The sequence below is a fragment of the Balaenoptera borealis genome (genome assembly GCF_965194805.1).
Source record: "Balaenoptera borealis genome assembly, chromosome: 5".
Taxonomy (NCBI): Eukaryota; Metazoa; Chordata; class Mammalia; order Artiodactyla; family Balaenopteridae; genus Balaenoptera; species Balaenoptera borealis.
In genome coordinates, this window is record NC_138862.1 from 100,003,031 (window position 1) to 100,026,595 (window position 23,565).

Here is a 23,565-nt window from a genome sequence, read left to right on the forward strand (position 1 = left end):
ATGCTCAACATCACTAATCATTAGAGAAATGCAAATCAAAACCACAGTGAGGTATCACAAATGCTGGAGAGGGTTCGGAGAAAAGGGAATCCTCTTGCACTGTTGGTGGGAATGTAAATTAATACAGCCACTATAGAGAACAGATGGACGTTCCTTAAAAAATTAAAAATAGAACTATCATATGACCCAGCAATCCCACTTCTGGGCATATACCCTGAGAAAATCATAATTCAAAAAGAGATATGTACCACAATGTTTATTGCAGCACTATTTCAATAACCAGGATATGGAGGCAACCTAGGTGTCCATCGACAGATGAATGGATAAAGAAGATGTGGCACATATATACAATGGAATATTACTCAGCCATAAAATGAAACGAAATTGAGTTATTTGTAGTGAGGTGGATGGACCTAGAGTCTGTCATACAAAGTGAAGCAAGTCAGAAAGAGAAAAATAAATACTGTATGCTAACAAATATATATGGAATCTAAAAAAAAAAAATTGTTCTGATGAACCTAGGGCAGGACACAAATAAAGATGCAGATGTAGAGAATGGACTTGAGGACATGGGGAGGGGGAAGGGTAAGCTGGGACGAAGTGAGAGAGTAGCATGGACTTATATACACTACCAAATGTAAAATAGATAGCTAGTGGGAAGCAGCTGCATAGCACAGGGAGATCAGCTTGGTGCTCTGTGACCACCTAGAGGTGTGGGATAGGGAGGGTGTGAAGGAGGCACAAGAGGGAGGGGATATGGGGTTATATGTATACATATAGCTGATTCACTTTGTTATACAGCAGAAACTAACATTGTAAAGCAATTATATTCCAATAAAGATGTTAAAAAAATAAAATTAAAAAAATAAAAATAATTTATTTTAAAAAACAAACATAAAAACTTGCTCACTAATGTTGAAAGCTTGTGAATTCTAGAATTCTTCAGGCAATTCTTCTTTGGCCATTCTCTCTGGCCTGAGTTTAAAATGTTAAGTGATTATCACAAAAATGGGGCTAAGGATGCATTAAAAAAAGAGAGTTTGGATTATTTTGGATTTTCAATGGCAGACAACAGAGAGCTTTTATATGCTATATTATCTTTCTAGATGTGTATACAAGTTAAAAGGATGAAGCGCTAAAGAACAGACTCGGGCAAAACATGCATAATTATATAATTAAGATTGTAGCCTTATCCTACAAACAAAAGCTTCCAAACAGCACACATTTTTAAAATGCAACCATAAATCTATTTAAAGGGCTTCTTCATTTAGGCCTGCAAACACAGCATTGTCTTTGTCAATTTGCCTGTAGTCTGTTCTGGTAGGTGACATTGTTCTTGAGCACTAATCAATTGATGTCTCCGTGCCATCTGGCATTCTGTTGCTAAGCACAGCAGCAACACTCTAAGGTGAAGTGTGAGTGGCAAGAAGCAGGGTTTGTGCTCATCACGATGTCACAGCCCAGACTACACAGTCAATAAATCCTTCGTATGCCAGGCTTATCCTAGTGGTGAAGAAATGCCTTGGCAATGCATCGAAGAAAACAGGATGAATAGTAATTACTCCAATAAAACTTTGAAGATCTTGCTTTGTTTATAGAGGGACCTCATAAGAAAGGATACCATTCTTTACTTGGATGGAATATATATGTCATTACCAGCTATGTCATTACATAAAACGATGTACTGAAAACTCTGGATTAATATTTGTCCTTTATTACTTAGGTATATGTACAACGTTTCTCATGGACCCATTTTCGTCAGTCAGTATGGGCCTCCATACTTTGTCTTTAAATTTCTGAGCATAATGGCAGCACTATTAATAATCATGCAGAGAAAACAAGCATATACCAGGAGTGTTCCAGACAAAGGAAGTACAGGTCTGCAATTTGAGAAAGCTGAGTCCCATTAAATATTGTAAAATTTAAGTAAAAACTTAAGTTCCTATCAAAATGTTCTCAAAATACTGCTAACAGTTTGCTTTCAAAATATCCTAAATAATTGGCTGTTGTTAACCTTGGGTGTGGTGAAATTTAACACAAATCTTCCTTGATGCAAGAATAGTAAGGTGTTGATTTCAATTATAATCACTAATGCATATGAACTATAATCATGGTGTACCTATACATCCCAGGAAGTGTCTTTGTCATTGTATTTCATGACTACCACAATCAGCATAACCCACCTTAGGAATGTGTGTGACTAGTTCAAGAACATCTTCCTGAATTTGATATTTCAGACCTTCTATTGCGTTCCTTAGACAAAAGAGACATGTCTAACTTTCATATAAATTGCTTCATTGGGTGTATCCAGGTGGAATAGAACTTGTTCAGAAAATACCATGGGGAAAGATATTGGCAAATCCCTGTAGTAGGTAACCACCGATAATAGATGAATGACTTCAAAAAATATCCCCAATGATAAGAAATATTTTTTTCTTTTTTTAAAAAAAGTGTAGGGACTTCCCTGATGGTGCAGTGGTTAAGAATCCGCCTGCCAATGCAGGGAACACAGGTCCGATCTCTGGTCCGGGAAGATCCCACATGCCGTGGAGTAACTAAGCCCGTGCGCTACAGCTACTGAGCCCACGCACTGCAACTACTGAAGCCTGCGCACCTAGAGCCTGTGCTCCGCAAGGGGAGAAGCCACTGCAACGAGAAGCCCGTGCACCGCAACGAAGAGTAGCCGTGGCTCACCGCAACTAGAGAAAGCCCGCATGCAGCAACGAAGACCCAACGCAGACAAAAATAAATACATAAAATAAATTTATTAAAAAAAAAAGTGTACTTCCTGTGTCTAACAATGAAACTCTTAGAGGAATAGGCACACTGTATTAATAAAATAGTATTTGAGAAAAACAATCTACATGTTTTATACATTTATTTATACATTCAAACAACTACCAGATTTTTATAATCTACTATGTACCAAGCAACTTGCAAGGTGTTGTCAATACAAAGATATACAAATGATTGTCCATTTTATAAACAAATATAGGAGGGTGACACGAGAAAATTAGCACTTAAAGAACTACAGTAAGGTATTTACTCGAAAAGCACCCTCTCTCTTTTTTCTCGGACCATTTACCCTGGCCTATTCAGTTGAATTTAACTGAAGTAATCAGAGTATAACATTCACTTAAAAACGACGATTTATTTGAGTGATGCAGATCAAAAGAAGGAGAAATAGAAATAGGACTAAACATCCATCCTTTTATTTTCACATTTTTGCTTCAAAAGTAATGTATTCTTGGGATATGGCCATCCTTGTTTAAGATTGTTGTGACTGGGGCTTCCCTGGTGGCGCAGTCGTTGAGAATCTGCCTGCTAATGCAGGGGACACGGGTTCGAGCCCTGGTCTGGGAAGATCCCACATCCCGCGGAGCAACTGGGCCTGTGAGTCACAACTACTGAGCCTGCGTGTCTGGAGCCTGTGCTCCGCAACAAGAGAGGCCGCGATAATGAGAGGCCTGCGCACCGCGATGAAGAGTGGCCCCCACTTGCCACAACTAGAGAAAGCCCTCTCACAGAAACGAAGACCCAACACAGCCATAAATAAATAAATAAATAAAAATTAAAAAAAAAAAAAAAGATTGTTGTGACTGCCCTTAAATGTACTTATGTTTGCTTTTATACTTTGATGTTGATGCTTTTGAAAATCCTCCACTGATAGGCTATGGTAACAGACCTAGCGGCATTTCTTACTTCTCTAAGACCAGGTAAGAAGAACCGGAGCCGGATCACTGTTGGTGATACAATTTTATTGTGCTTTGGGAAGCAGAGAATGATTAGCAATAGAAATCAAAATATTTTCTGGTTAGTTATATTTATAAACTATACAATAGAGCTATGCAATAACATTATAATTTATTACATGCTTTTCCAGACATTACTTCATGTGATTTTTTTCCCCAAATTTAATGAAATACACAAGACAAAAATACATATTCTCTCTTGGAGGCTCCTAATGTCTTTTCTGTGTCCACCTATATGGCTTACATAAGCTTATGCATCCATAATTTTAAGAATTACTGGATAAAAATAATTTAGATATGTATATCTATTTGTAGAAGAATAATTTGTAAGGTCTACGAATAGGTTGTGCTTTCAAGTCATATTTCTTGGCATTTGTAGCACTTATCTACTTATGTCATGTTGATCTTTTAAACAGAGCCAGAAATCTGACATCAGAATGATTATACAGAGAACTAAAGTGCCATCTGATGGGTTTAAGGAGGAAATCAAAGGTAGAATCATGACTTGGAGGCAGCAAATTATTTTGATATAAGTTTTCTCCTGGCCAGCAAAACAAACCTCTCCATACTTAGGAATATACTCCGAATAAAATTCCTTTGTATGATAAAATCATTCTGTGAATATGATCACCAAATATGAACAGACTCAAAAACAATATTAAGATACAGATTATACTGACATGGCAAGATTAATTATTAGTTGCCTGATTATATTTAGTAACTGCAGTAATGCACTGGCAATCCAGTGCTTAGCTAATTAGTCAGAATATTTGGCATTACATTCGTAATCCAGTTGCAAAACAGAGGTGAATGCCAGCAGTTCAGAGTTTCTGCCTTGTGGCTTTTGACACTATTTCTCCCTACTCTCCCTAAAGACAAGATTTGAATTTTGGCATTTGCAACGTCATCCTAGAGTAATAAAGTTTCAAAGAAAAAGCAGAAAGAGAGGTATCTGGAAATATTGCAAAGGGGATACAGGGAAAGAAGACATAGAACAGAAGATCGTCAGGAAAACAAAAAAACTGAGATGAGATTACCTTGGGAATGAAGGCAAGACCATTCTGGGGAAGGTGCCACCTGTTGCTCTTTTTCAACTCTTGTCTCAGAGGTCGTGGATGACTCCAAAATGTGCTCTTAGAATGATCAAAATTGTTTAATATAAGGCTTATTATTATTATTATTATTTTTTAAAGAGCTCCTGACTTATTTATTTACTTACTTACTTTATTTTTTTGGCTGTGTTGGGTCTTCGTTTCTGTGCGAGGGCTCTCTCTAGTTGCGGCAAGCGGGGGCCACTCTTCATCGCGCTGCGCGGGCCTCTCACTATCGCGGCCTCTCTTGTTGCGGAGCACAGGCTCCAGACGCGCAGGCTCAGTAGTTGTGGCTCACGGGCCTAGCTGCTCGGCGGCATGTGGGATCTTCCCAGACCAGGGCTCGAACCCGTGTCCCCTGCATTGGCAGGCAGATTCTCAACCACTGTGCCATCACGGAAGCCCCAAAAGCTTATTTTTTAACTTAAATATGTTACATGCAAATTAGGAAGTTTTTCAAATTATAGAAATAGAGGAAGAACACACAATGTTACACTTTTCCACCTAACAAATATCGTAGCATAACTATTTTATTTTATATACTATATATATCTGTCTTTCTTCCTGTCTAAGTCCCAGCTAGCATAATCTTGCAGCCAGTGTCTCTCTAGTTCTACACACACGCGCACACACACACACACACACACACACACACACACACACATTTGCTCCAGAACCATTAAAAAACAATGTTAGTCTCTACTAACAAGTTTGAGGATTCTCAGGAGGGATTTACACCTCACCACAAATATCTACCTTCCTCAAAGTCTTTCCTATGCGTATAACTCCACATTTCTACTCTTTAGGGTGGCTCTCCAACTCACTCCCTTTCCTTTATCTTGAGTCTGCCTCTCATCTTATTTACCTCACCTCAACCTAAAATCTCTTTGCTCCAGCTTCTTCAAACTGCAACTTGTCTTTTTTTTTTTTTATTGTCCTTAACTTGTTTTGCCATGAAGTGTATATCATTTCAGTATTATCAAATGGGGGGCTTTGCCGCTTCCCAATACTCTGAAACAATTAACACAAGATAAAATCTCGTTAGATCACCTGGAAATGAAGTGCAGAGTGAAAATTTTGACTGTCATTTATTTAAATTTGACTTTCTATTTTGATATATATAAATGATGATGATAGGAACAGTACATTAGCATTACAGAAAATTGGAAAATAGAGATGAAACATTTAGAAATAGTCTATACACTCACTATGTAGTAATAACCACCATTAATATTCTAATGCATACCCTTCCAAATCTTTCTCTGTGTGTGTACATGTGCACACACACCACAATGGAATCACGTTTTTCATAGTGTCCTGCTATGTACTTCTTTTAATCATGAATTTTCACCACAGTTATTCTCATCTAATCTAATAGCCAGAAATTATTCAGATTTCCAAACTGACCCTCCAAATATCCTTTCTGATATACAAACCCATTCCTAATCTGTACCATGCACTGAATCTGATCATGTCCCTTACCTCTTGCCCAGTCTTGTATAGAAACTTTCTTCACTGTTTTGTTGAAATGACCAGGCCAGAATGTCCCACTTTCAGGAGTTGTCTGATTACTTTATTGTGATATAATTTATTTTGTTCATTGATTTTCTCTATTTCACATAAAGTGTAAGTCAAATCTTAAAGTTTGCTGATAAAAAATGTAATTCAGTTTAAAACATTTCAGATGGAATAGGTCCTGTTGTATGCCTAATATTCCATAGACCCCACCATACATGATACAAATTTGACCCTCTGCTTAAGTTATGAAATTCTGAATGTAATATGTGTGATTTCTGAAGAATGTCAAATATCTAGTTCTCCATCAATCATACACTTAATGATTTTAATACCAGTTGTTCATTCTTGCCCAACCCAATTTTCATTTGTTAAATTTTCATTTTTAAATATTTAAAAATTTGTTAAATTTTAAATTTGTTAAATTTTTGTTAAATTTTCATTTCTAACATATTATTCCTTCTACATATATTAGTTGTCCTTATTTTCTAAATTAGACTTATCCCCCAGTAACAGGGCTGTTAAGTTTTGTAGTCTATTTATCAGACTGCTGATTAAATTCACTTATGTCTACAGCAGGTGGATTTCCATAGATCTTAAAGGAGTGTTTAGGGATACAGAAACATGATGCCTGCAAATAACACTGAGATAACTCAGAAAAAATAATAGTCACATATATGTACATACCTATATTATCATACACATTTTCATGAAGAAAGAGAACATGATATTAAAAATGGGTCAAAATATTTACATGTGGTGAATCTGGGTAAGTGAGAGTTCTTTACAGTGTTTTGAAAGTTTTCCATAATTAGAAATTATATCTAAATTAAAATGTTATATTTCAGGAAACTGATAAACACATGAAAATATGGTTGATCACAATAATAGCAAATGAATTAAACATAAAGTCATATTTTATCAAGCAAAATGGAAAAATAGGAAAATATATGATAGTCAACTGTCTTTTGAACCTAAAGGAGACACATTAGATTGCCAGTGAGAATACAAATTGATAATATTTTGTGGAAGTAGTTGGTGGTATGTGTCTTAGCCATAAAAGTGTACATAACTTTTGAACAATTCTGATTTAATTATTCCATAAAAAATCAGAAATGTGTAAAAATATCTACAATTGTTACACCCATTTTTTTATTACTATTTCCATGATCAGTTTAAAGCAATCTACCTTTACAACAAAAAAAAAGAGTTAGATAAATTATAGTACATCCATAAAAAAGATCAATATACAGGCAATGAAATTAAGTTGAAGAAAAATATTTGATAACATTAGTTATATGAAAGTAGACTACAAAATATTACATTTGATGCATTTCCAAATTAGCTAAAGTAGAGGGCAAAATTGCACATGAGTAAATAGCAGAAAAAAGATAAACCATAAACATGACATGATAACAATTTCCTGATGAGCCAATCCCCAGGACTCTGCCTCTCAGTGTGGCCTGTGAACTTCCCAAATCAGTCTCACATAGGAGGTTAGTTTAAATATCCCACTCCAGGATTTTTAAAGAGCACCAAGATTGATTTGGTGGCATGCTAATGTAGAATTTTTTTCTGAGAGTAGAACTCCAAGATTAATCAAGTGCTTGGTAAGAGTAAATTTAAGCTTATTCAATAAATTAGATTTTAAACAAAGAAGGGCTCTTCTTCTCTGTCTCTTTTTTCATGTTTAAAAAATGAGTTTCTCCTTCTTTCTTTGCTCAAGCCCTGAATAATTTAGTTTCAGAGTTTATTTTCTTACTTTGATTCTTTTGTCTTTGCACCTTCCATGAAATTGGGCTTGGTACCATATTTCCTCAGAAGCTGTAGCTTGTTATTGATTTTAATTATCTTCTTAGAGTCTAGTGATCTAGACTGTAACCAAATTGTTTGGGCTTATAAACCTCTTTCCAGAACTTTTTACACAAAATACCTATATCCTGGTCTAAATAACACAGGGCTACTTCAGACTCCCTGTCATTCACTCTCCCTTAACTCCAAGAGATCTTTGTTTTATCATTTACTGATACTACTGCCTGCAGGCACTTCCAATATTAGGTGTTGCCGTACTCTTAAAGAATTCTTTTTGCTTGCAGGGCTGGGCACTTTTAAAATTTGTCAAGAAATCTACCTTTAAATACCTCACCTGCCACATCCAGGTATGAATGTCTAGTCTCTTGGCTCCAGAGACTTGTTCAGATTTATTGCTATTAAGAACATTTTCCCTTTTGCCAGAACTGTTGGAAACCTCTTCTTATTCCACAGTCTATTGAGAACCTCATAAAATTGCAAAAACAAACAAACAAAAAATCCACATTCTACTAGTTAAGTTCAGTTATTCCACTTCTGGGAAAATAAATTAAGAAAACAAGTGAAAGTTGCAAAACTGCCAATTGCAAGTGTTTACATTTAAAAAATTAGATAATACTTCTATTACCTGTATGATTCTTGGTAAGTTACTAAAACACTTTGTGGATAAATTTCCTCAACCATAAAATAGGGATAATAATGGTACTTACTTAAAAGATGGTTTTGAGTTTTAAAAGAGTTAATGTATTCAAAGGCTTAGAACAGTGTTTACAAATAGTAGTGTATGCAAATTATTATTATCATCATATAAGTAACAAACGGTGCAACAAATTATGGTATAGTTGCAGGATTTGAGAATAAGACCAACCACATGCCAGCACAGAGAACAGTGCAGTGGAGCTGTGTTGGAGAGAAGAATTTTGACGTTTGGATTAAAAAAAATCACATGTTAAACCAATGAACTCTCTTTCACATGGGCCACCAGAATGACTACATTTTAAACAGAAACGCCATCGCGTTACTATCCAGTGCATGATTATCAGTGTACCACCTTTGAAAAAATCTTTTTCTCCTTTTAGACCATATACTCTGTAACTTTTGTGTTGCTAGGTTGTCATTACATAAACTATATTCTAAATACAATATAAATCATTGTGATTGTGAACTTCATTGTCTAATAAATACCTCCTAAGCAGAAATTTTCCCAGAAAAGATCATTTTAAAAGACCAAAGTGGTCATTATCTTGGAAACAGTTGACATGGAATGACATCAGACAAATCTAGGTTAAAATTCTGATTCCAACTCTTACTAGTGGTAGGATATATATAGCCAAGTTTCTGATCTTTAAAAGCCTTAGTGTCCTCATCTGAAAATGTGATTAATAATATTTAATTCATACACTGGAATTCATATTAATTCATATATTAATTCATATATTTTGTTGGAGTAAAATAAAATAATTTATGTAAACTGTCAATTACAATGACTGGCACAGAGTAGTGTTAATAACAAATGACAGTTCTTACCTTTGCATGTTTGAAATTTTAAACACCATGTTTTAAAAATAAAAAATGGGCTTATCCACAATCACATGCCTACTGATTAGTCCATAGTAAGCCCCAAGATGAGAGATTTAAAAGTGAAAGTGATCATTTGAGGGAGATAAAGAATATAACTGCATTGAGAAGTCAGGCATTAAGCAGTTTATAAGAAGTTTTTTTTTTGTATTTTGTCTTTTCATTTTCCCAAATATCTAAGTCAAAGAAGATAAGGTTGAAAGACATAAATACATCCTTTCAGCTGACAAATGTGTTTTTCTATAAAGTTTAGTGCTGATTGTTCATTGTATTTTATTTTCCTTGTCTCAACCAGAAAATCTGTGGCTTCTCATTACACTTGACTGCTTGCAGGGTCGCCGATTAGGAAATTACCAACGCTGAGATCTGTATGACTTAAATGAGTGTTGGGGTGTGGGAGCTGGAAGGACATACATATCAGAGACATTCATTCATTCATATAACTAGCCTTTTTTTTTTTTTTCGTGTATATAACTAGTCTTTTGATTTTCATAGCTTTATCTACAGAGTAATTAGTTTCCTATTTAATCTTTTACGCTCCTTTATAGCTCCATGATTGCCACGGATTGAAGGTACAAAGATTTCAATAACAGCATTTCTTTAAAGCAACATGTATATCTTTAAATCAAAACAAGCATAAGAAAAATGTATATTCCTTAAAGGAGAAAAAAAATCTTAAAAGTTCTGGTAGTGTTTAAGAAAACAAACAAAAATAACCTGTGTATTTGCTGTTCAATTTCAGCGTCTGTTAAAGAAGCTCTGTGTCTTTTTTTTCTTCACTGTTAGATGAGCGCCTGCAATCGTAAAGCATGACGCCGGTAATACTTCTGTAAATGAATCACTATTGCATTCATACAATTAGCCTCTGAACAGATGTCAGAAAGTAAAGACTGGCTGCCTCTAGATCAAGTTGCAGCTGCCAACTCTCGCGAGCTTTGTCAGTAACAGTTGATTGTAATGTCAGTGCAGTCCAATTTGCAGGCTGGAGCAGAAGCTGCTTACTGCATTTCCCTGAGGTATTATATGATTTCCATTCCTTGCAAACTTTATCATCTTCATTGCAGTGAGTCGGGTAAGTTGCTCTGAATTTACATCTTCCTGTTAGAGATGCAAGTTACTGTGAAGCTCATTCTGTGGGAGGAACGTGAGCCCTTCACGTGTTTGCTGTGCCCCTTTGGTGCTCTGTGGGAGACAGTCACTGCAAATGGGATAGATGAAGTAAGGGAGCAGCCACATACATCAAATCTTCCGATTATTCAGGGAACGCAGACTGCGGCCATTTAACTGCTAAGGAAATAATGAATTTATTCAACTTTGTATAAAGGACCGTAGCACTTGTGGAATCACTGTAATATATGTTCTTAATGCACCCTCTAAGGGAAAACACTTTATGCTGTGTTTTACCCTTAAATGCACTGTTTAGTGAATTTCTCCTTAAAAGAGTAACAAAAGTGTTTTTTGACCAGTCTTACTCTCTAGTTTTTTCTTTTTTTAAAGTGGTTTGAAATGAATAGTTATTGTCTGGCTCTACAGGGTACTTAACATTTTGTCATCTGAAACTTTAACAATATCAATTGGCAAAGAAAAAGTCTAAGTTTCTTTTCTCTAAAAGGAAAAATCTATTTCCCGATTTGATTTACAAACTTTTGTCCCATTTTCCCTGTTTGTTTTTTTTTCTTTTAATATGTGTGTTTATAGCAAAATATTTTACATTTGCTATTATTTTATTATTATGGAAATAATAAGCAAATATTGACTTTCTGCTCATCCTATGATTTTGTAATCTACCTTTATTTTGATACCAGTTCTTGTTTAACCAGAGAATTAAGCATTGAGTATAAAATATATGAATGATTAAAAGTAAACTGAAATGTGAGCAAAATTATTTCATTATTTATGATTTTTATTTGTAATTAAAAAAAATTAAAGTTATCTCTTCCAAATTTTTATGAAGATAGTGCATGATAATAAACTCAATTAGGAGTTACTGTCATTAAGCTGTGTAATGCTTCCATAATATAAGCTATCTCATATCTATGATAAATATTACATTTCACTTATATAAATAGTTACTTTGTTTAAGGATATGCATGAGCTTTTAAAGAGTGACTTTTACTTTAAATGACATCTTTAGAATTCTCAGTGTATTTGAAATAACGTGACCTTTTGGAAGCAAACTAAATTTCTAATTGGATTTGCAAAGTTCTGTTTTATTCTCCTAAACCTGTTGTTGTTTGTTTTTAATGTCCTGCTTCTTTAAATGCAAGAAAATATTTGGGATCTACTCCACATTTCAGTTTTTAGAATATAAGCTAATAATATAATATAATATAATAATAATAATATATAAGCTAATAATATAATAAGCTAATAATATCTTAGCAAATGATATCTTAGTTACAAATTTAGTTTGTGCTTTGATTTATTTCTTGGTAACAATTAATAATATATACTTAAATTGTATGCTGTCTTCATTTTAATGCTTTCATGCCAAAATCTGCTAATTCTTATCAAAACTAAACTGTTTCAAACGTTGGAGAATTATAATTGGATAGATGTCAACCTAAGAACAGATTGAACTTTCAAAGGAGACCCAAGATATCTCTCTAATATTAAATGTTCAAATTGTTCACACAATGAGAAGTTTGTGGATGTTCTTCCTGATTGAGGACAGTTACAGATCTGTTTCTCATACCTAATATAGTGTCTTCTATGTATACACATCCTTTTAATGCCTATTTGGTATCTGAAGGGTCCCTGAAAGACAGTGGTATAGTCTATTTATAAACAGACTTCCTCAGTTCCCCACTTCACTTAGCCTACAACAATACAAGCTCTTTAGGTTTGGTATAAAGGCTCAGTTGTTTTAATTGAACTAAATACATTTTAGTGGCACTTGTTCTAGATCATATTTTCTAGATGGCTCTTTCCCCACCATTTTAACAGTCTATTTTTATACAGAAATATATATTCTAATAAAACTTTTTAAAAGACAGGAAAATTACATTCAGAGAAAACTATTATCAATTTTTGCATGACCATCCTTTAAGAAGTCCTTGACTGGCCAATTATTTTGAAAATTTGGTTGATATCCAATTATGGCAAATATATGGCAAATAAATAGCTCTTTATATCAATAATTTGATTGCACCCATATTTTATAGCATAACCTTATATATTTTAAAAATCAGTCAAGGAATTTTGACACTTTCAAAATTGAATTAAGAATGCAAAAAGAAGGAAATTATTTTTTACCTTTTTTTAATTAAAAAAAATTTTTTTAAGTTTAGAATATTTTCCCAAAATTACCAGTAGATTTTGATATTCTGGAGCATTTGATAAACTTGGAACACTGTAGTATTAATTGTCTTTCAGGTTTTTCTCTCTTCCCACTCCCATCCATTCTCTTTTGCAATTCCAAACAAAACCTCCGTCTTTTAATCAAATATTAAAGATTATTACAATAAGTTAATTGATCTAAATTCAGATATTTAGTTGTCCTTGGTATAAAACTTTACCCCGTTCTTTATGATAAACATGTTATGTGTTCTCAGAGTTTAAATTATTTAATGTGCCAGTAGTCAATTTGCACCAGAAAGTATAGGAGGAAATAAATGAAATTTTATTGAATATTTTAATTATTAATAAAGACTTAGAGATATAGAGTAATAACATGTCTTAGTCTCTTGTATTTGTCTCTCTTTTGATTGTTTAATCATGTGATAACATATATTAAAAACATAAACATCTCTTAATGGTAAAACCACAGTGCAACATGTGAGACTAGAGAATACCAGGTTATGAAAAGAACAAAGTAATGCTTACTTAAATAAAGTACTGCAGCTAAATATAAAAAAACACTAGCCTATGCTAACAGTGAGTATGTGAACATAAGCATATTTTCCTATTAAAACCTAGATTTAATAATATGGTATATAATACACTACAACAGGTACCATGAAAGTGAATTGGAATTATATTGCCATTCTTGCAATAAACACAGGCTTACAATGATTTTTTGAATGTTACTAATTACATTATTTACAATTACAAGGTGTAAGTACTTGTATTACTAATACCAAGGTGATGACTCACAGATATCATTGTTGAAAAAGCAAGTTATTATTCATATAAATCATATTATATAACATTAAGTTCTACTCAGCACAAAATATAAATAAAAACATACAAGAAGTAGTAGTATAAATCAAACTAAATGACATGGGGATGATAATACAACCTTTTAGATGTTATAGCAGCCTTTCATAACACGTGCAATGAAAATTATTATATTTATTAATTACATACAAAACCAGAATTTTGGTAGTAATTTTATATTTGCTGTGCAATAAAATTAATAAACAATAGAATGAAAGTTTGAAAAATGTCAGAAAGCAAAAATTATTAGGATTTGTTTTGTGGTTTAAAAGACAAAATAAGATTTATATAAAACCAAAATAAAAAATGATTGTCTTTATTAGACTCAGAATACATTGATTGAGCTAGACCAAAGGCAGGAATGAGTCCAACCAAAGAAGCTGCAATTTATTTGTTGAGATGCAGCTTAGAATAAACCAGCTTTGTATCTTAATTCCTTTTCCTTTCTAAAGCAAGTTTTTAAAAATGAAAAAAAATCTATCACAGCACTTTGCTTTCTTCCAAATGCCCTCCTCCATTTATTTAGAAGAAATGTCTTAGGAATTATCAGAAGGAAGAAAAAAAAACCACACAACTGTGGTATGTGGTAGCAGTGTCTCTAAAACTCCTAACTCTCAGAAATATAAAATTTTATTAATAAGTGTCAACTTTACAGGAAACTTTATATTATTATGACATTTTATTTACTTATTATTTTTAGAAGATAAATTGCATTTTTGTTATGATTATAATAATAGTTAAATTTTATAATAGTATATACATAGTGTTAAAATATTATATACTTCAATAATATATTTTATTGGTATTAGCACAAATTCAGTTGTATCAAAATTGAGAACATAGGGACTTCCCTGGTGGCGCAGTGGTTAAGAGTCCACCTGCCAATGCAGGGGACACAAGTTCGAGCCCTGGTCCGGGAAGATCCCACATGCCGTGGAGCAACTAAGCCCGTGCACCACAACTACTGAAGCCCACGTGCCTAGAGCCCGTGCTCCACAACAAGAGAGGCCACCGCAATGAGAGGCCCACGCACCGCAGCGCAGAGTGGCCCCCGCTCGCCGTAACTAGAGAAAGCCCGCAACAAAGACCCAATGCAGCCAAAAATAAATAAATAAATTTATTTAAAAAAAAAAAAAAATTGAGAGCATAAAAATTAATCTCATGGTTTGATTTTTTTAAACCTTATAACAATCATTATGTATAAATATATATGTATATATATGCATAAACATATGGACATCAGTAGAATTAGATATAAATATATAGATATAGACCTAGCCATAAACATAGACAAAGATAGAGGCAGAAATAGAGGCAGAGATAGAGGTATAGATGGAGATATATCTATAAATACTAGACACTGAACAAAATAGTATACACAATGGACTAGTTTATTCAGATATTTTAGGGGATGAAAAAATACTTGTTGATCACTAGCTGTCCTATGAGCAGTGGTGAATGAGGCTGATTAACTGTGAGAATCGTAGATCTGAGACAGTTATCACCATAGATAGTGCCTTAATCTCTGCCTTCTAAGACAATTTAATTTAAAAAGTAGAATAAAAAGACTAATACAAATTCTCAGTGCTCACAGGATTAGCTTCTTGGACACATAGGTTGGACTTATTATTACACTATCAAAACATAATAAAAATATTTTGTACATGTATGGACCTTTGCTATTGTTATGTGGATGAGAATCAGTGTTTGTATTTGACAGTTTTAATCAGATTTTCTTTTTTCTTTTAGTTATATAAAGATGTTAGTTCTTTCAAATGATATCTGCATTACATTTTTCTGTCCCTCTTTGCCACTTGGAGTTTCAGAATCCGATTTAAATTTTTTTTTATTTAAAAGAAACTCAAGTATGCATTATGAATTTTTAATGAAAATTTGATTTCCCCAAATGTTCTCTTCATATCATTAATAAATATTATTTAATAAAATGCCAAATAGTTATGATTTTATAGGTCTCAAAGATTACTTTTGCTTCCCCCACTTTTCCCAGTAATTTCTCAGTTTTAATCCTCTTATTACACTCATCGCGTCCACTATCAAAATACAAGTAAATCTGACCATGCTAGCACATTTAACCTCCCTAGTTGCACATGCTTTAATGAATTAACAAATTAACAGACATGCGTTGAGTAATCCCTGCGTGTAAAATTTCTTCTAAGTCAGTTACTTCTCCCACATCTAACGTTATCTCCATTGACAATATAATTCAGGTAGAAAAGCCCTTCGTGGTTATTCAGTTTCAGAGGAACTGGTATATATCCAGTCTTCCCTTTCCAGTTTTTCCCGTAGGCCTTTATAGTGGTAGCAGATTTGTTCGTTTTCACAATTTGTAGGAAAAATGGCAACTACTGTATTTTTTTGTTACTTCACATTCTGTGAATTGCTTGTCCAAATTCTCTTCTGACCATAGGCTACAATTATATAGAGGAAGAAACCACTAGGCAAAAAGGACCACAGAAGGGACCATGGAAACAGAAAAAGGCAGTAATAGAAGTCTAAGGATCCTTAAAGGTTCTTAACCTACTGTCAAGAGCCAGCTAGCCATGATTAGAGCTGTATATATTTCAGAGATTATATAAGCTTGTATTTCCTCTTCTAACTATGGTAGAAATTTAATCTATTATATCTGTCATTAAGTAGACTACCACTTAATGCCACCTTTGGTGGTGCTGTGTATGGTAAAGAAGTATATATATATATACTAATGCCTTGGACAAATTTCCTCCTTAAAAAACTACATCTTTCTTACAGAGGTTTGAAAACGAATCTTTCCAAATTGAAATAATTTCTCCTTTTCCATTTCATTTATTTCTAAATTGAAAACTGAAATATCTCCAACCACTTTCTATGTTTTTTTACGTGTCTTTATAGCAGTAACAGATTTATTAGTTTTCATAATTTATAGGATTGATAAGAACTACTAAATTTTAGTTAATTATCATCAATAAAATATAATACTAGATGCATGAGGCTGTTAAAACTTCCCGCTTATCTCTCTTGCAGAAACCAATATGCAGAGCAAGGGTACAATCATATACATCAGATTTCTCTTGCGGTTTCTTCTGCTCTGGGTGCTCTTTGGGAAGTCACACACTGAAGAAGACGTCATAATTACCACCAAGAATGGAAAAGTCAGAGGGATGAACTTGCCAGTTCTTGGGGGCACAGTAACAGCCTTTCTTGGAATCCCCTATGCACAACCACCTCTTGGTAGACTTCGATTCAAAAAGCCACAGTCCTTGACCAAGTGGCCCAATATTTGGAATGCCACAAAATATGCAAATTCTTGCTATCAGAACACAGATCAAAGTTTCCCAGGCTTCCTTGGATCAGAGATGTGGAACCCGAACACTGACCTCAGTGAAGACTGTTTATATCTGAATGTGTGGATTCCAGCACCTAAACCTAAAAATGCTACTGTCATGGTATGGATCTATGGTGGTGGTTTTCAAACTGGGACATCATCTTTGCATGTTTATGATGGCAAGTTTCTGGCACGGACTGAAAGAGTTATTGTGGTTTCAATGAACTATAGGGTGGGTGCCCTAGGATTCTTAGCTTTACCGGGAAATCCTGAGGCACCAGGAAACACGGGCTTATTTGATCAACAGTTGGCCCTTCAGTGGGTCCAAAAAAATATAGCAGCCTTTGGTGGAAATCCTAAGAGTGTAACTCTCTTTGGAGAAAGTGCAGGAGCAGCTTCAGTTAGCCTTCATTTACTTTCTCCTAGAAGCCACCCATTGTTTACCAGAGCCATTCTGCAAAGTGGATCCTCTAATTCCCCTTGGGTAGTGACATCTCTTTATGAAGCTAGGAACAGAACATTGACTTTAGCTAAATTTATTGGTTGCTCTCGAGAAAATGAGACTGAGATAATCAAATGTCTTCGAAATAAAGATCCCCAGGAAATTCTTCTGAATGAAGTATTTGTTGTCCCTTATGGTACGCTCTTGTCAGTAAACTTTGGTCCAACTGTGGATGGTGATTTTCTCACTGACATGCCAGACACACTACTCCAACTTGGACAGTTCAAAAAAACCCAGATCTTGGTGGGTGTTAACAAAGATGAAGGGACAGCATTTTTAGTATACGGTGCTCCTGGTTTCAGCAAAGATAACAATAGTATTATAACTAGAAAAGAATTTCAAGAAGGTTTAAAAATATTTTTTCCGGGATTGAGTGAATTTGGAAAGGAATCGATCCTTTTCCACTACATGGACTGGTTAGATGATCAGAGAGCTGAAAACTACCGTGAGGCCTTGGATGATGTTGTTGGGGATTATAATATCATATGCCCTGCCTTGGAGTTCACCAAAAAGTTCTCAGATATGGGAAACAATGCTTTTTTCTACTATTTTGAACACCGATCCTCCAAACTCCCTTGGCCAGAATGGATGGGAGTGATGCATGGTTATGAGATTGAATTTGTCTTCGGTTTGCCTCTGGAAAGAAGAGTTAATTACACAAAAGCTGAGGAAATTTTGAGTAGATCCATTATGAAACGCTGGGCAAATTTTGCAAAATATGGGTAAGTGCCAATTTTTGTAGTTGTTCTTGTTTGGCTTTGTTTTGTTTTGCTTAACTTTGCTTGGTCTCCAGTGTAGACTTCATTAAAGGTACAGAAACATTTTGATTATTTATTCTCTTCATACCTTAAGCTGGTTTTGTTTTTTATTATGTACTGCATTTCAGTTCCTTGCATCAGAGTGCTTAAAAGAAATAATCAAAGAAATTTTATGAAAAATATTTTCTGATTTCATTTCCAAAGTACTGCAAAGTACTTTAACAATGTTCACCAAAGTTTGTACAGAAATAGATGTTTACCTTGAGAACTAAAATTACTGTGACATGTTATTAAGCCTGAAAGTTTATAGTGTTCACAGGTTTAAGAGAGATTAGGAGTCTCTCTCTTTTTCTCATGCTCTTAAGCAGTAGTACATTGTTATCTGATACACAAAGAAATACATCCCTGCTCAAGAAAATCAAAGGGCAAGGTGGTGATAGGGTTGGCCCTCAGATTACTCAAAATACAGAATTTGCCATTTTATCAACGTTTTTTATTCCCTAATATGTTTGTTCAGAGCTTTTAGGTAACCTGTGTTGAACGAGAGCTACAAGAGTCATCTTGTTCAGCTAAGCTGTTTTACACTTGAGTAGTCATATGGATGACATTACCTTACATAATCAGAGATGTTACAAAAGAACATATTTTCCCTCATATATTATAAATATTGTGATAGTATGTCTTCAATAGTCAGAGGAAAATAATCTCTTTTAATATATATTCTATTTTTTTAATATTTTGTGTGTATAAAAAATAAGATTTTTTTTTTTTTTTTACTGTTTGTAACCCCAAATTGAATTTTATACATTGGAATAATTTGTATCAATGAGAATAATAAAAGAATAGAAATTTGGGCATCTCTTTTTTTGAAAAGTGCTTACAGAAACTCACAAATCGATTGATGCATTAATCCAATTTGTTGTCCTGTGTTTTACGATTGAAAAGAATGTTGAGAATGATTTTGCTTTCTGGTTTTCTTTTCCATCCTCCATTTGGAATTCATTGTACTCCATGTTACTGTGTGTATCTTTCTACAAAGTACTTGTATGATATAATTCATCTCAAAAATTTTGATACTTATTTACTGTGTATAAAGCTAAAACTCTTCCATCTGGCATTAAGAGGCTTCTATAATCTTGCTGCAACCCGTACTCCCCAACACCTTGTTGCTTGGTAGACAAGTTATCTCATGAATACCAAAGATTTCAAGCCTAACTATGCCTTAGAGCCTTGTTCTTGCTATGTGCCCTGCTTAGAACATTTACCTCTCTCCTTTTTAATGACACAAGTCCTACTATTTTGTTAAGGTTTTGACTGACTACACGTTTCATACAATGTGTATTTAACTCCTAGAGTTGTAATTCCCTCAGACCCCTTTTTCACTCTCACAGAAGCCATTGACTGTCACGTGTCTAAATCCTATCTTTTATTGTATTCTGAGCCTCCTAAACTAGACTAAGACTAGCTTCTTGAAAGAGAACGTGTGGTTTTATTGGATACTCATTAAAGTACTGATATTAGTATATGTCACACTTACCAATATTTGGTTAATGATTCAGTGAAAGCAGGTAAAAGCTAGTATGGGTAAAAAAATTTTTTTTCAAGATATGTAGGCTATTATATTATCTGTTATTATATTATCTGTAGCTGTGCAATATCTTACACCTTCTCAACATCAGTCTAAATTTCTGCTTAAGAAGGATCATCTTATTTCTAGAGCTGCATTAGAATTACGTATATTTCATTCTGTTCTCTCCCTCAAGGCTCTATCCATATTAAATCATCTGAATATGTTTTTTAATTCTTTCTGGCAATTCTAGAGATTATACATAACTAAAGGGGAATATTAAGGGAACTTAAGGGAAATATCAATATTTCTTCAAATAATTGATGCCTGTAAATTTTTAAAGGACTTCATATTTTGCATGTTTAAATTATCAAGAAATTTATATTTTCTTATTTCACAATTGGGAACACTGAGAACCAGATGTGGTAAAGGTCATATTTATGGTACACAGATAGCAACAGGTCAAAGAAGAGAATATTTGACAATTAATAGAATAATAGATTGTTTAATCCTAATCTCCTTCTATGATTAGCATATTTTAATGGGAAATAAATAAAGGTTGACACTTTTTAATTATAATGATAAATTCATATAAACAAGATTGTAAACCATAAAAATTAAACTTTTTAAAGAAGTTCAGCCATAACAAGATGTCATTTCGGTCAGTGAGTTTCTTTAGAGTCCACGTTTGCACAGTTGAACAGATAATAACATGTCATATGTGTTGAGATTTGACTTGATGGCAAACATAATTTTAATCTCCTGGTGTGCATTATCTGTTTTCAAAGTATACCTATGAATATATACAGAAGTTTAGAATGATTAAACTCCATGGAAACAAAGTTGATTTAAGCGTTAGGTTTGGAAATCCACCCATATTTATTGGACCACAAACATGATGTTTGATGTTCTCATCCCAGGGAGATTCTCCCCCTTGGTTCCCCTCTATTCCCCATACCGGGGACATTTAACAATGTCTGGAGTTGGGGTGCTACTAGCAAGGTAGAGGCTGGGAGTGCTGCTAAACATCTTAAAATGCACACGACAGCCCCCCACAACAGCGAATTATTCATTCCAAAGGTCAGTAATGCCAAGACTGGGAAACTGCAGGATTTTACTTCCATATAACCCCAAAATGACACATCAAGAAAGTAAAAAAGTAGAACTGAGCGCTGTAATAATCATCCAGGAAAATGAGTTTTCCAGTTCATGGTTCATAAAATGTTTTAATGAATTTTTCTCCTTAAATAATACGTTTAGTATATATTGTATTTCTCATTAGGATTAAGTTCAAAATAATTTTGAATTTTTCTTTGTGATATTTTATTTTGCCAGTGGGTTGTTTAGTAGTCTATTGTTTAACTTCCAGCTATTTGGGTAATTTCTAGATATCTTGTTGTGGATTTCTAATTTAATTCAGTTCTAGTAAGAGACTATACTCTGTAAGATTTTTCCCTTTGAAATGTATTGAGAATTATATTATGACCCAGCATATGATCCTTATGGGTGATTATCTTATGTGCTCTTGAAAAGAATGTGTGTTCTTCAATTATTTGGTATGGTGTGTTCTGTAGATTAATTAGTTCATGGTTGCTCAGGTCTTCTAATAGTCTTACTAGTATTTTTTGCCTACTTGTTTTAAATACTGAGAGAAAGGTATTAACATCTTGGACTATAACTATGGTATTTTTTATTTCTCCATTTGGTTCTGCTAATTTTCCTTTTAATATTTTAAATCTATACTATAAATTCCATGTACATTTAGGATTATGTAGTCCTGATTAATTGACTGTTTTATCTTTATGAAATGTCTCTGTCCTGAAGTTGACTTTGCCTAATATTAAGATAGATACATCAAGTTTCCCATGCTTACATTTACATAACATATTTTGTTCCATCTGTTTACTCCAACCCACCTATTTAAAAAAAAAAAAAAAAAAAACCCTTTCTTACAGTTGGTGTGATTAATCCATTTGATAGTTAATGTAATTGTCAATATGTTTTTGTTTAAATCTACCACCTTGCTATGATTTTCTTCTCTTTTTTTTTGAATTTTTGAATTTTATTTAATTTATTTTTTTATACAGCAGGTTCTTATTAGTCATCAATTTTATACACATCAGTGTATACATGTCAATCCCAATTGCCCAATTCGCCACACCACCATCCCCACCCCCCCGCTGCTTTCCCCCCTTGGTGTCCATACATTTGTTCTCTACATCTGTGTCTCAATTTCTGCCCTGCAAACCAGTTCATCTGTACCATTTTTCTAGGTTCCACATATAAGCGTTAATATATGATATTTGTTTTTCTCTTTCTGACTTACTTCACTCTGTATGACAGTCTCTAGATCCATCCACGTCTCAACAAATGACCCAATTTTGTTCCTTTTTATGGCCGAGTAATATTCCATTGTATATATGCACCACATCTTCTTTATCCATTCGTCTGTCGCTGGGCATTTAGGTTGCTTCCATGACCAGGCTATTGTAAATAGTGCTGCAATGAACATTGGGGTGCCTGTGTCTTTTTGAATTATGGTTTTCTCTGGGTATATGCCCAGTAGTGGGATTGCTGGATCATATGGTAATTCTATTTTTAGATTTTTAAGGAAACTCCATACTGTTCTCCATAATGGCTGTATCAATTTACATTCCCACCAGCAGTGCAAGAGGGTTCCGTTTTCTCCACACCCTCTCCAGCATTTGTTGTTTGTAGATTTTCTGTTGATGCCCATTCTAACTTGTGTGAGGTGACACCTCTTTGTAGTTGTGATTTGCATTTCTCTAATAATTAGTGATGTTGAGCAGCTTTTCACGTGCTTCTTGGCCATCTGTATGTGTTCTTTGGAGAAATGTCTATTTAGGTCTTCTGCCCATTTTTGGATTGGGTTGTTTGTTTTTTTTAATATTGAGCTGCAGGAGCTGTTTCTATATTTTGGAGATTAATCCTTTGTCCATTGATTCATTTGCAAATATTTTGTACCATTCTGAGTGTTGCCTTTTCGTCTTGTTTATGGTTTCCTTTGCTGTGCAAAAGCTTTGAAGTTTCATTAGGTCCCATTTGTTTATTTCTGTTTTTATTTCCATTACTCTAGGAGGTGGATCAAAAAAGATCTTGCTGTGATTTATGTCAAAAGTTTATTTTTGTGTATGGTGTTAGGGAGTGTTCCAATTTCATTCTTTTACATGTAGCTGTCCAGTTTTCCCAGCACCACTTATTGAAGAGACTGTCTTTTCTCCATTGTATATCCTTACCTCCTTTGTCATAGATTAGTTGACCATAGGTGTGTGGGTTTATCACTGGGCTTTCTATCTTGTTCTATTGATCTCTGTTTCTGTTTTTGGGCCAGTACCATATTGCCTTGATTACTGTAGCTTTGTAGTATAGTCTGAAGTCAGGGAGTCTGATTCCTCCAGTTCCATTTTTTTCCCTCAAGACTGCTTTGGCTATTCGGGATATTTTGTGTCTCCATACAAATTTTAAGATTTTTTGTTCTAGTTCCATAAAAAA

At 34.0% G+C, this 23,565-nt stretch overlaps 1 protein-coding gene across 1 annotated transcript in view; it reads left to right on the top strand.

The window, feature by feature from the left end:
- Positions 1–6,817: 6,817 nt before the first annotated feature.
- BCHE (butyrylcholinesterase) overlaps positions 6,818–23,565 on the top strand; it is an 87,053-nt gene continuing 70,305 nt past the window's right edge. The window contains exons 1-2 of the mRNA XM_082394035.1: positions 6,818–10,817; positions 16,925–18,449. Of these exons, the coding sequence (XP_082250161.1) occupies positions 10,703–10,817; positions 16,925–18,449 (1,640 nt within the window). The 5' untranslated portion in view covers positions 6,818–10,702. The remainder of the gene's footprint in view (positions 10,818–16,924; positions 18,450–23,565) is intronic.